The sequence below is a fragment of the Panthera tigris genome, chromosome A3 (genome assembly GCF_018350195.1).
Source record: "Panthera tigris isolate Pti1 chromosome A3, P.tigris_Pti1_mat1.1, whole genome shotgun sequence".
NCBI classification, from domain to species: Eukaryota; Metazoa; Chordata; class Mammalia; order Carnivora; family Felidae; genus Panthera; species Panthera tigris.
Genome location: NC_056662.1, coordinates 44519001 through 44533779, shown reverse-complemented (window position 1 = coordinate 44533779; position 14779 = coordinate 44519001). Strand labels below are relative to the sequence as shown.

The 14779-nt window shown below is 43.2% G+C and overlaps 1 protein-coding gene across 3 annotated transcripts in view; it reads right to left on the bottom strand.

The window, feature by feature from the left end:
* RIN2 (Ras and Rab interactor 2) overlaps positions 1-14779 on the bottom strand; it is a 222022-nt gene that overhangs the window by 104238 nt on the left and 103005 nt on the right. For 2 of the 3 annotated variants that reach the window (XM_042980975.1, XM_042980974.1), the window contains one exon: positions 3362-3454. In XM_042980975.1, the coding sequence (XP_042836909.1) occupies positions 3362-3418 (57 nt within the window). In that variant the 5' untranslated portion in view covers positions 3419-3454. Of the gene's footprint in view, positions 1-3361; positions 3455-7046; positions 7067-14779 lie in introns of those variants that run through there. The other variant, XM_015544014.2, reaches the window with a different exon arrangement.

Sequence of the window (14779 nt, the reverse complement as noted above, 5' to 3'; positions counted from 1 at the left end):
TCTGGATGGGGAAGGGGTGTGGGTGGCTTGGAGGAAGCTTTGCTATTCAGGAAAGGAGGGATCAAAGCTAACTTTGAGTTTGTCTGCTAGTGCAGAACCACCTAGAGCTTTTCTAGCCTAGATGATGTCTCTCTTACACGAGCTCTTTCACACAATACATCCTGAAATGTATAGTAACAGGTGTTCACTTCTATATTGACGTGCAGATAACTCTGGTTGCTTTGTCCAGGGCATCACCTGCTTCCCCGTATATGTTTTAATGGACACCTTGTAGACCAGGAAGACACATTTCTGAAAAAATTCACGATGGTGCTTCACGATGGGAAGGACTGTGGAAAATGTGTTTGTCCAGGATAGGATTTCTGTGGCCAGGCTTCCAGGATGTGATTCCGCATGAATAATAACCATGGGGCATTGTCAACCACCCCAGAATGCTCAGACAATCTTCAGTAGCCAATCAAATATTCACAATACTAAACACATTACAAGTTATAAAAGAAAATAATGTTTCATGTGAGAAGTAAATGGGGCTCTGAGAATATATACCCCAATGTGGTGTTCCCGAAAAATCTTTCCTGAAGAAGTGGACTTTGAGACCTGAGGTTGACTCCATATACCTAGGGAGGTGGGGGGAGGGCTAAATTTTGGAATGACTCTTACTGCCATGCTGTGCTTCCCAAACATCAGTGATGCCCTATAACCAGACAGGACAATTTCATGAAGTGTAAGAATACTTGGTTACATTCTTGGCTCACAGATGAATTCCATACACATTTCTCAGCTATTAGGGCTCATGTGATTTTGTGTAAAGTGTAGATAATTGAAAGACAATCACCAGGCCTCTTTTTCATCATTATCTTCCCTTATTCAATTTGTATTTTTAAAATCAGAATTGCTAACCAACTGGTAAGCTTCGGTTTGTGGTTTTCTATCTATCCTGGCTCATGGAAATGACTCAGATAAGTTGCAAGACACAAAGGTGCCTTAACCCACCTGACCTGTGTCCAAAGGGCAGTTGACTTCATCCTTGCGGATAACTACATGCCTAAATTGTGAAATCATTAATAATAACTAACAATCATATTTATTTACTTAATGTTATAATAACTAATACTACTCCATCATTAATTATGGAATAGTCATCGTAAAGAATAATATTATCTATGAAGAAGAGAAAAGAAAGAAAAGAAGTATAAAATGTACCATTACCTTGGAGTATGTAACTTAAACAATTTAAGCTCTGGGGAAGAAAAGAAGAAGAAAAAAAAGAAAGATGATACCAAGTTAAACAGTGCAGACATCTTGGCCAACATTTTCTTCCAGGACATGTGACGCAGGAGAGATGAGCAAGACTTGTCTTCATTGGGGTCAGGCAGGCCTCTCACTTCTTGCCTGATTGATTCTTTCATAGGACATAGCCCAGAAATACAAGTTAACTGCTTTACCTGCTGTCCAACTGAAAAAAAATTTTTTTCTCGCCAGGACTTCAGGACACACTGGCTACCATGAAATCAACAGGTGGTATTGAGTCCAATATGGACCCTCCCTCAGGAATTTTCAAAGGCAATTTTGACCATACTTGATTTTCTTCTTTTGCTTTGACTATAAAGTCTAACTGCTATGTAAGATTCCACCCCCCTCCCCGCCCCATACTTCCTGAGCATAAGGTGGTAATTACAGACTAACCAATAGTTAGGCTGATGTAGGCAGCGCCTTGGGCTAAGGAGGGGGGTGGGTTTGTCCCCTCTACCAGGATGAAGTAAGTATCTCCACATAACAGAGGATCCAGGAACTGGAGATGAGTCAGGAGCCTGGTGGGTTAGTGCCTGGTCTATAAGAGACTTGAAAAGCCCCTCGTCTGCCTCAAGTGGGTGGATGTTGTACAGCTTTATTCCAAGTTGAGTAAACGAATGAAGAACAGAGCTGGATACATCCACATCACATAACTATGAGGACGGAGAATCGAGACCATCTGTGTCAACATAACTATTTCTTCCAGGATATTCGTACCCAGGATGTTAAGGCTTTAAACCAACAAATCACTTTGCTATTTGCTGCAGGAAATTCCTACAAGACAATTTGTCCTGGCAAACAGTTTGCTCACCTGGGAAAAGCTTGCTCATCAAACAATAGTTAACTTGCCAAGATTCTATTCAAGACCATTGTCTTGCTGAATCCACCAATCCGGAACTATTATGCCACATACTCTGCTGAAATCCGATCAATTCTCTGCCTTGGAAAATACAGCTTAAGGGACCCAAGCCCAGACCTCTGAACCCTATGAAGATGTCTCCCGTCCTCCCACTTGTACACCACTGGGTCTGTGTCCTGGTGACGTCCTTCCTTACTGTGGTTGGCTTGTTGAATTTAGCTTTGCTGTATCAACAAGGCTCTTCTGATAGATTTTTATGGAGTCCAAAATTGACACAGTAAATCAGGTTTAGTCTTTTGCAAATGGGAAGCATATACATGCAAGTTAATACACACTTGCAACCCATCAAGATGGGAGAATTAGTAAACATTGTCCGTTTTCCTCGGTAATTAGGAGGCTCCTGTGTTATTCCTCCTTTGAGGAAAAAGGATGTTTGAACACTTTCCTATGACAGATTTCAAATGCACATTTTACCTCCGTTTTTCTACTCCTTTACATGATCTTGTTTTTTATACAAAGCAAAAGCCATAAGAAGGAAATGAATTCCCAAGTGCAAATTTGAAATGACCACCAAGTCTTAATTTACAACATACACACAGAGTATATAAAATACCCATTTAGAATCTTATTAAACTAGCAAGGTAATTTCAACCCATTAACATCTATATGCATATGGAGAGTGGCACAGTTTTAATCATGCCTTGGTTCTCTCTTGCCTGATCATAAGAGGCCTCTAGGTATTTGATAAAATACACCAGCAAATAACAATCAGTCTAGGATGAGACCCAGGAATCTGTTTTTTGTTGTTGTTGTTGTTGTTGTTCTTTAAAGAGGACCTACGTGATTCATACAGTCAAGTAAAGTGCAAAACACACTTGCCTACAGCATCGATTGACTGGAATGCAAAATCCAGCTTCTATCATAAAACCATCCAGTTGAAAAAGGAACAGATAAAGATTGCCTCAACTGTTTTATACAAGGTTGCATCTCGCAGGCCCTAGATCCCGGGCCTGTCTGGAATCACTAGGTCACAAAAACTCCAACCTACTGTAAACCCAGTAACAGCTTGCAGCTGGGATCAGGCAAGCCTCCCCCCCGCCCACCCCTCCAGAGCTGGCTCAGAACAGGGTTCACTCCGCAGCTCCTCAAGCAGCCCAGCAAAGTGAGAAAGCCTGCCCATTAGAAATCCCAATCAAGGCTTCCTTTTACCTTAAAGAAACTTCCTCGCTTGTCCAGACTGCGGGCACCCATGGTCCAAGCTGACATCTCCCCCAGCGATGCTCTATTGCACGCCCGGGACTCCTGAAGGTAGAGATATTTTTAATGGTTAGTCCAGCCTGTAGGAAATTCCTTTCTAAGCCACAGAACACTCACAACAACAGTCCTGCCAAGATCTTTTTCCGTCAACAACACAGTGCCATTTATTTCCCACCAAAGCCCTTCCATCCCCTTTCAGGCTGATTTCCTGCTCCAGACAGCTCAGTTCCTAGTCTGTGCCCCACCTCACTGCCCCACCTCCTGTTTCTCCAGCTGACGCAGAAGGTCTCTGGGACTGCGGAAAGTATAATGATTGCTTTGTATGTTTGCTTGACCTCATGCTCAAGTCCTAAAGGGACCGATATTAGATGTCACCGTAATCTGCTCTGAAGTTTATGGACTTAATGTGGCTGAACACAGAGGGACAGCAGAAGAATGAGGCCCTGCATGTCCCAGGAAATCCTGCCGGAATGAGATGAGGTCATCATCAGCTCTGCTAGCCCTCTCCCCCAGGCAAGGTCAACACAAGGGCACTGGGAATAAATCCCTCTTTTTTCTCCTTAGAAATCAAAGTTTGAGATGAAATCCTACGTCCCTGTTTACAGAGATAAGTTTGTATAAGAAACAACACGGAAACAGCTCCATGATAACCCAAGGGGAGGGGGCAGTGCACTTCGGAATGCAGAGAAAAATTTAAAGGCATGATATGATTCTGAATCATAACTGTGGTCATTTCAGCTTGGAATTTCCCTCACTTGAGCATCAAAACTCGATAATCTTCCCTCTTGGCTACAAAGCCTTCAGTGTCCACTCCTAAGTAAAACACACGCACACCCAGGCAACTGGCCTTACCCCAGCCAGCGTGCAGTGCAGACCTGGGGAGGGGGGCATCCCTAAACCTTCCTTACCCAGGGAGGCTGGGCCAGGAGCAAGTATAAAACTGTTCTCCTGCTCACAATCTCTTCTGTTTGCCATGACATGCTCAAGACGAAGCTCGTCCTGACCATCACCAACATGGTATAAGGACAATAAAGTGAAAACAGGTCATGCCACATTAAGGAATATTAAAGGGGGTTGAGCTGCAGGGGTGGGGTCGGGAGGCACCAAAGCCAAAGCCACAGTAGCTGCTGCCAATTTGCAAAAGCAATTTCATTATTGCCGGGGGGGGGGGTGAGGGGGTGGGGGGGTGGGCAGAGAGCCAATAGCACCAAAGGGACATTTCAACAAGTGGAAAAGCATAATTACTTAGCAGAGAGCTACATGTGCATTAGCGAAGAACACTTTTTGGCAAGAGGCTCATTTTGGCCTCAAGATTTGCCTCTATGTTCACATTCATAGGGGACTCCGTTGATCTGTAGAATCTCATCTATAGGAAGACAGTAACGCAGTGCTACCCATCCCTCCTTCGGGAACCCTTGCCAATTTAGTCCTTCCTCCATGGCTCCCTCTCTGTAAAGGTTCAGAGGTGACTTCCCTGTGTTGCTTTCCACTTGCTGGGATGGAGCTGAGCATTCCAAAACCTCCCGAGAAGACGGGAGCTCTTCTTTGCAATTCTGCTGACTCTGGATCTTCAGGTTGTCAGGCTCAGCAGCTGAACAGAACCCCAGCTCCAAGGCCTTTGAAGTTCATCACTTACTAGCAAAGTCCACAGATTGGAGCGACTCCAGAATGAAAACACAGGGCTGTGTTCAGAACTAAGAGGAGACAGGGAGCCACACCGTAACCCTGGGGAGCACATGATTAACTGTTTCCATGCAGAAGCACACACATAAAGAAAGAACACTTCCTGAAACCAAGCCTAATGTGCAATTCTTTTCCTTTCAGACGTTTTCTAGGCGAGGGATTTGACATCATGCAGCAGTTAAGGAGCTGCTGGCAAGAGCCAAGACTTCATTCCTCATGCAGATCGAAGTCTCTTTGTTCTGTTCCTAAGATTTCCATAGACAAACCCCTTCTGATGAGCCACGACAGGCAGAGCATTTCGCCTATAGCCAGGGAGCAGTCTGGATTCCAGAAGTTTACTAGTTTAATTAGCTGCCTGAAAATTGCATGCATGCACTTCAACCTCAAGCGGTCCTCAGGGAACCATCCAGTGTAGATTCCATGCGTGCCAGGCAGGCAGACCTATCACATTTCTTCAGGAAAATGCAGGTTGCCTCTCTCCTTCTTCAAAAGGCTGCTCCAGGAGGAAGATGACAGCAGGTGATAAGAGCAGGCTGCCAAGCACGACCACGGGTCCTTCCAGTTGAATGAAATCCAAGCGGACAGCAGCACATCATAGATTATTCTCATTGAAAAAAAAAAAAAACAACTATATATATATATATATATATATATATATATATATATATATAGTTCTTAAGATCCCCCCCAAAAGTTCTGGTTTAAGTTCCTTACCATTGTAACAAGTTTCCTTCCCAAACCATAACCTCTAAGACTTTAACTCAATAAGGACAGATTGTAATACAATTTAAAATGGATAACTTCTTTCCATTCATGGCTCCTCACCCCTCCCTACCCCAAGGGGTTACACTAGCAGTTCCGTCCTAAAACCATTCCAGTAACATGCTGGACTGAAACAAAAAAGGTGCAGTAGTTTGAGAGGTTGTAAAATTCCTCCACATTTATACATTGAGAGCTTGCTCCTTTCCTGATTTCCCTGAAGGTAAAGCGGATTCTTGAAAAATGAGCCCATCGCATCCAGTGGACCTTTCCAGATGCTAACTAAAAGCTAGAAAAAAATAAATTAAAAAAAAAGATAGTGGGGAGTGGGGTGGGGTGGGGAAAAGCCCTAGTGGGACATTTGGGAGCTGCCAAGGCTTTTCAATAACACCACTAGAGGAATGTAAACGAAGCCGGCTGCTCCAGTCAGCTAAGGGACAAAGACAGGAAGTGAGTATTCCTCTCTCACACAAACACCAGGCTCTGCCACTGGAGAATAAACCTAGCCGTGGCTTCTCAGGTGGCCCCAAGAGCCACTGCTGAGGTGAAGGTCTGTTCTGAATTTTCAGCGTAAAGGACTCACTGAGTGGTCAGTCCAGGCTCCAGGCTCACTGTCCAGCTCGTTCAACTGAGAGCCACTGAGGACAGGTACTGAGGCACCACTGCCCGGACCCTGGCTGAAGACTGGCTGCAGGGAGAGAGACACCGAGTGCCCAGCTTCCAGGCCACTGATCAGTGGGGCTTGGTTGAGCCACTGGCACTCTCGCAGCTTTTGCTCTACTTGGCCACAGGCCAGATCTTGGCAAGATGGAGGGTCCGAGATGGAGGCTCCTTCCTCCCCTTCCCCCCTACCCTGTCCCCCCTCCATTTATTTAGTCAAACTACCCTTCCTATTTGTTTGCTTCAGGTCACAAGTGCAGACCCACAGGAGAAGCAGAAGGACACTTACACGGGCACCCACTACTCACAAGTCCAATTTACAAGAGACTTCGCTTATTCAAGGCATGGGTTCTCAACACCGAGCTGCTACGACAGTTAGTTAGCCACAAAAGCCTTCTAATCACTACCTCTCTTCCTCTCCTTTCTGGCAGCTGAATGAGACAAGGCGAAGTGGACTTCAGCTCTTAGTAAACAAGATCTCGTTATTATAATTATTTTACAGCCAAACTGACTGAAGAAGGAGAAAATGACTCACCCCTGGGGACCTGTCAGGTCAAGGCCAATCCTGAGACATGCACGTCACCTTTTTGCTGGTTCTTTAAGTGGCTCCAATGACGGCAGGTCTGTCTTTTGAATGCTTTTCCTCTTTACTAAGAGGTAAAAGCCAGTGGGGCGGCTCTGTGTCTGGATCCAGGGAAAGTCTCTGAATATTTCCATAATTATCTTTGTATTACCAGGGATTTTACAAGCTGGACAGAAAAACTCGATTCCAGGCTCTGGCTTGACAATTCAAATTACATGAATTTTTAAAATTTTTTTCTTTAAGCATTTTGTATCACTGTCCAGCACTGATTTTCCCTCAGTTGATAGTGAATGTTTTTTTTTCTCTTAAGTTTTAAGATTATGCAATTTTTTCATTGAAAAGAGAAACTAGTTTATTGGAAGAAATGAGAAGCAAAGAACTGTATTCCCAGCCCTCTTACTAATAAGTGTATTTTTAAATAGAATTGGAAACAACATTCAGTACCTCAATTTTCCCAGGAGTAATTTCCCAGGACCATCAAATAATTTTTTTTTTTTTAATCAAGGAGCATTTCTGCCACTCCTAGGACCGGCCCGACAATGGGGTTAATTGCACTGGAGGTCCACCCCTTGCATCCTTGGAAAACTGGTGCCTCCCAGAGACTCTCGCCATATCCACGCTGCATTAGCTTTGCTGGTGTGAGAGATAAGCCTAGGAATTCCCCGGGCTTACACCAATGGGTTAACAAAGCATAAAGAAATACAAAGCCATAAAATGCTCACACCCAAGTTTGGGTAAACCAGACTAGCACCCCAAGAATAGGGGGGTGCAAAGACACCCCAAGAATAGGGGGTGCAAAGACACCCCAAGAATAGGGAGGTGCAAAGGCACCCCAAAATAGAGAGGGGGTGCAGAACCCCCAAAATAGAGAGGGAGAGGCAAAGGCCTAAAATAGGAACAGGCGCAAATGTGCCCAATACATAGGTATATGAAACAAACAAGATTAGATATTCAGGGGGAAGCACCCCCAATTTAGTACTGTAGCAGAAAAGCTGCTTTCACGGGAGGATAGAGCCAGGTTAGGTAAACTGGTGAATTGGACTATGGATGGCTGCGCTGCAGGCAAAGCAGAGATGGTTAAAAAAAGAAAAGGTGCCTTGTCAACCCTCAGGTTATTTCCCCTGTCTGTCTGGTCCCTAGGCTAGCTAAGATAAACAGAGGTGCTGCCTAATGTCCGCTGTAAACAACTCTCCTCCCGACTGCCTGGCGCCCAGATTTCCTTTTGTATTAACCCAAACCCCTAACCCCGAATATCCTCAAGACCCCCTTTCCCTCAGATCCACAAGTTAATGTTCACAAATTCATTGTCCCTTTGTGCACGTCCATCACCATGTTTGTAAGCCTTCTGATCCTAATAAAAATGGGGCAAGGACCCTTATTTGGGGCTCTTGTCTTTTCCCGGACATTAGCCATCTCTCGCTTTCAATCCTGCGTCCCGCTCTTTTGCTAGACAAGAGAGAACGTTAGACCCAGAGTCTACGACATGCTGGTGCCCCCATGGTGAAGGTGTGAACACTTCCACCAAGGGCAATGCACGCCACCTTGGGCAACAGGCGGGAAGCTCAGCTGTCAAGAAACTCCTCCTTTTCTTGGATGGGAAACTGCCTCTGTCACCTCCCACCCATCACCCTCATTTTACTCCTTGGGCCATTCAAGGATTAGCTTCCTGCTTCTCCAGCTTGCATTTCCCTACAGACATCCCTATTTTTTCCCTAGGTAACCACTTCTCTTAAGCATGGCTCAGTCCTCAAGGCTGGTGCACTCTGCCCACCTGGAAACATGGCTGTGAAGGGAGAGAGGGTGGCTACCTCCCAGGCCAGTCTCTTTTGACATTTCAAAAGTATGTGTCTTGGGGCACCTGGGTGGCTCAGCCAGTTAAGCAACCAACTTCAGCTCAGGTCATGATCTCAAGGTTCATGGGTTCAAGCCCCACATCTGGCTCTGTGTTGACAGTTCAGCGCCTGGAGCCTGCTTCAGATTCTATGTCTCCCTCTCTCTCTATCCCTCTCCCCTCTCCCCTTGTGCTCTCTCTCTCTCAAAAATAAACTTGAAAAAAAAATTTTTTTTAAAAAGTATGTGTCTTCTCAGCCTCCTTACTTGAAAAGCTCCACATGTTAAGTGGTAACACCCTGCAGTGATTTCACACCTACAATGAGGAAGCCTTGTAAGCTGCATTAGCTCCTAAGACAAAGGAGGCCATGGACAGGGAGCCACACACTCCAGGTCTTCCTCAGGGTTTACCTGTCAACCTGTGAGCACCTGAGCTTAAACCTTTCTTTTCTAAGCCTCTCTGGCCATGATGCTAAAAAGTATATGGTGGTGAATTTTGTGTAGGTGGTTAATTTTAATTTGATAACCTGACAGCTCTTGAATTGAGTCAACACTGCAGATACAATAGATTAAGTGATACACTTTTTAAAAAATTTTGAATTAACTCTCTCCAGAGATGCTGAGTCAAGAATCTATGGCCATGTCGTTTATTAGAGGTGCCTTTAAGAAACACTGGTTGGGGACGGGAAGTGATATGGGGAAGAAGGGCAGCCAATACAAAGTGCATGACCAACTACTGGGCAACTGGACTTCAACTCTTCTGGGGAGCTCTGGAAGTCAGTATAGACCATGCCCCAGAGTAGTTCCAACAGAAGCACAAGGGAGCTGAGGAAATGTCCAACTGCCCGCAGGAAGCCTTAATTCACCAGCATTTCCATCATGCCACTAGTGTGTGTAGAATGGGCTCCAGTGGCCAAAGAGAGCCTTAGGCAAAGTTGGCAGTGGAAAATCAGGCCAGCACCCATGGAAATGTTAAGTACCCAAGGGATTTGGGAAGGGCTTGACAGCGGCTGCTACAACTGGCAACTTTTTAAAAATCAGGACATTTTGCATAAAATGTAGATATGTAGCTTCTCTGGTCACACCGGGCTATCATTCCAGCATAACCCAAACTGGTTGACTCTGAGTGTTCTCTTCAGATGAGATATAAGCTCTTCCAGTTCACCAGTGCCCATGAATCTGCTCACGTCATTCAGATACCCTGCTTGAGCCACCCACACCCCTTGTAGAACGCCTGCCCTGCCCACGTTGTGCCTGATATGCAACGTGAGTGATTCTGCCCATGCCATCCCCTCAGCTGATTGGACCAGCAAAGTTAAAATTGACCATTCTAAGATGAAGTAGAATCCTCTACTTCAAGATTTTGAGCTGAGAGTCACAAGGTAGGTGCTCATGCCTGAGAGCTGGTTTTGGAGCCATATGGGAAACTTGATAGAAATAATGAAAATAATTTATGGGAAACATACATCCTGAGTGAGCAGATACGAGGGGCTACTGGTCCACAGTGAGCCAGGAGGGGTGAATGCACATGTGTAAAGGAGCATCTTGAGTCTTGGCCTCAGACCGCTGGCCTTAGAGCTTCCACCAGGCCAAGGTTCAACTCATCTTGTATCCTGACAATAAATATTCCTTTTTTTTCTTTTAGTAGTTTGGGTGGATTTATGTTCCTTTCCATCAAATATGTTTTGACCAGCATGCTTCAGAAAGACAATCACGAGTTCTCAGAAGCAAGTATAGTTTTAAAATATTTTTTAGCATCTTACCAAATGTTTAATTCAAAGATCTTGGAATAAAGCACACGCCGATAAAGACAAACTCCTGTCAAACCACAGCAGAACTTAATGATGTCACATCTGATGGGGATTGATTTTTTTTAATGTTTATTTTTTTTATTTTTTGAGAGAGAGAGAGAGAGAGAGAGAGCACGAGTGGGGCAGGGGCAGAGAGAGAGGGAGGCACAGAATCCAGAGCAGGCTCCAGGCTCTGAGCTGTCAGCACAGAGCCTGACGTGGGGTTCAAACCCATGAACCACGAGATCATGACCTGAGCCAAAGTCAGACACTTAACCAACGGAGCTACCCAGGTGACCCAATGGGGATTTTTTATATGAATATAGGAGAGGGACACCTTTGGCCATCTAAAGGAAGATGCTTCAATTTCGGGGTGAAAAGGACAAACAAAAGGTACATTTCTACTTCTTTCATCAACACTGCAAAGTTGCATGGAAGCTTTGCTGGGTGTTTACCTCTATTTTTTTTTTAATTTATGTTCCTCAGTTGAATAAAATGGAATGGATGCAGCTTTCTGCTCATGAGAGAGAGTTGTGGATTGTTGTAAAGATGTTTTTACCCTGTTATTTTAATCCAGACTTTGTGTCTTCAAGGAAGTTTTAACTCAATGTTTAACACACACAAATATTTCCATTGGAATTATACCAATATTGATCATTTTCATGGAGAAAATATTTTCTGGAGCATACTTCGTTAAACCATCTCAAGTCCTTGGTTAGTTTCTTACACAGTGCAGTTAAACTGTTTTCAAACTTTCTTTAGTTCTTTTTAATTTTGTACCTTTTTTCTTTCCGGATGTAAGAATTTAAAGCTAGTAAATATTATATGTTTTGTTCCAAAGATTTATCATCTTAGTTTTTATGCCTGGATCTATGACCCATCTGAAATTAATTTTTGTGTACGGCTTGAGGTAAGGGGTTGGGAGTCTTTATTTCTCCATACAGATACACATTTAATTTTAATTTTAAAGAAAATAGTTTTTAGAGATGAATTCTGCTCTTTGTAAACTTTACATCAAAGATGTGATTGAGTAAACAGAATTTTGTCTTCATGAAACTACTGTGTAACATTCCTGCCCTGTAAGGTGGTGGTAATTGTTTTCATTATTTCTATCAAGTACTAAATTTTCCGTATTAAATTTTGACTATACTTTCTGCAAGATTATTTGATGAGTCTGCACATTTTTAGACAATAAAGTTTTCTTCTGCCAGTGCAATTTTTCTCAGACCAAGGTTTTTTCTTTCCACTTTCAAAAATTCCAAACAAATGCAATTCACCAGTCAGGTTTGGATCAATCACAAATGATGTTCAGTGAGGCTTCACCTATTTCATTATGAATTGGTTACAATACTGATGTTTTGTATTTCTTAGATAATCAGTGAGAAAAGTGGAAGCAATAATCCTCAGGCACTCATGGAATACTCTGTTGCTCAGCAATCGACTACTGTCATTCCAAACTCAATGTTCTTTATTCTTCTAATATGTTTTGTTTTGTTCACTAGCAGCTTCCGTGGTTAGGGGACCAAAGAGAAGAACATACACACAGTCTAAATGGTTACATAATGTCCTCTTTAAGAAAGTAGTCTCGGGGGCACCTGGGTGGCTCAGTTGGTTAAGCTTCCGACTTCAGCTCAGGTCATGATCTCGCGGTTTGTGAGTTCGAAGCCTGCGTCAGGCTCTGTGCTGACAGCTCAGAGCCTGGAGCCTGCTTCGGATTCTGTGTCTCCCTCTCTCTCTGTGCCTCCCCAGCTCACACTCTGTCTCTCTCTCTCTCTCAAAAATAAATAAACATCATGAAAAGATGCTCAATGTCACTCCTCATCAGGGAAATACAAATCAAAACCACACTGAGATACCACCTTACGCCGGTCAGAGAAACTAAAATGAACAAATCAGAAGATTGTAGATGCTGGAGAGGATGTGGAGAAATGGGAACCCTCTCGCACTGTTGGTGGGAATGCAAACTGGTGCAGCCACTCTGGAAAACAGTGTGGAGGTTCCTCAAAAAATTAAAACTAGATTACCCTATGACCCAGCAATAGCACTGCTAGGAATTTACGCAAGGGATAGAGCAATGCTGATGCACAGGGGCACTTGTACCCCAATGTTTATAGCAGTACTTTCAACAATAGCCAAATTATGCAAAGAGCCTAAATGTCCATCAACTGATGAATGGATAAAGAAATTGTGGTTTATATACACAATGGAATACTACTTGGCAATGAGAAAGAATGAAATCTGGCCTTTTGTAGCAACGTGGATGGAACTGGAGAGTGTTATGCTAAGTGAAATAAGTCATACAGAGAAAGACAGATACCATATGTTTTCACTCTTATGTGGATCCTGAGAAACTTAACAGAAGACCATGGGGGAGGAGAAGGGGAAAAAAAAAGTTAGAGAGGGAGAGAGACAAACAATAAGAGATTCTTAAAAACTGAGAACAAACTGAGGGTTGATGGGGGTGGGGGAGAGGAGAAAGTGGGTGATGGGCATTGAGGAGGGCACCTGTTGGGAAGACTACTGGGTGTGGTATGTAAACGAATTTGACAATAAATTATATTTAATATAAAAAATTTTTTAAAAGAAAGTAAGTCTCATCTTGTGTTCTTGTCACAATAAAATAAAATAGTCCTAGATTAAAACGTCATTACAACCACCTCTGAAGCACAAAAAGTGGGACACCATCCCTACAGAGATTAAACTAGCCCCTAGGGAATAATTGCCTAGAATTTCATGTACTAATTTGCTTCTTTTCCCTTCATTTTGATCCTGTATGTGTTGACATCTTTCCAAATTTTCCACTTCACCATTAGGATATCTACCTTCCCTTTAAACAGGGATGTGCTAGAAAATACTTAACAACTGGCTTTCTGGGGAATAAAAGCCCCAAATTTTAGCAGTTGCCTATTTTATGGGATAAATACTCTCATCATGAATAATTTCAGGCTACCAACAGGACATCAACATATTTGCAAAATTGATGAAAATCTAACTATCAGCTCTACTGAGTGAGGGTAGGGGTGACTCCAGTTCACGACTCATTTAATCTACCCATTCGAAACCCCAACGTCTCTGAAGAGGTTGCTTTGATTTGATTCTTTTTACACCGAGGTAATACAAGATAGCAAAGTAAGAAACTAGATCTCTAGACTGAAAGCAATGCTTTAGCCATGAAACCACATTATTTGTTCCTAGTAAGACCTGAAATATGTTTGGCTATCATCTCAACCAAGTTGAGTGATCCCATCAGGAAAACCTGAAGGAAGCCACATGTTCAGTCTATTATTTGAGACTCCGTAGGTTCTATTTCTTTACAGGTTGAAGAGGAGGAGAAGAAAAGATCTTCCTTTTGCCCATCAGACATTGGGGATCCCATCTGCCTTATTCAGAGGAGTAGCTCCAATACTCAACACAGTGCCTGGCACATCTGTGCTCAGTAAGTGTCTCTGGGATAAGTAAGTGCATGAGATTTTACAGAGAAGGCATCAAGGCTGAAAGGAAGGGCTTTTAAGGAATGGCTTCATCAAAAGTGTAAGATAATAGGAAGAACTATAACTTCGAGAATGACAAAATAAGATATAAACTTCAAGAATGACAAGAACTGTAACTTTGAGAATGACAAGATAGCTTGCTGTCAATCCACATAACATGCTGGGAAAAAACATTCTTTATACCACTTTGAAACACAAGGACGTTTAATCCACATTTTCTTTCTGCTGTTGGATTTCTCCTATAGGGTCTATGATCTGGAGGCCTTTCCTCTCTATCATATAGAGACTCACTTTGTTCTCTGCAATGTTTCTTGGCTCTTTCATTTTTGCACAAATCAGAATTCTAGAGGTCTCCAGGTGTGTGTCCACACCATTGTATCTTCATTGGAGACCACAAAACAAAAAATTCACCAGAACAGATGCAAAACTCCCAATGAAATATAACTGGCTGAGCAAATGGACTTCTCTGTGTTTGTGCATGTACCTACATCCATGTGTTATGGGGATTAGAGTCTGAAAATTCCCATCCTTGCTTTTAAGTGCATTGGAGAACAGTTGAGCCTCCTCTGGAGAA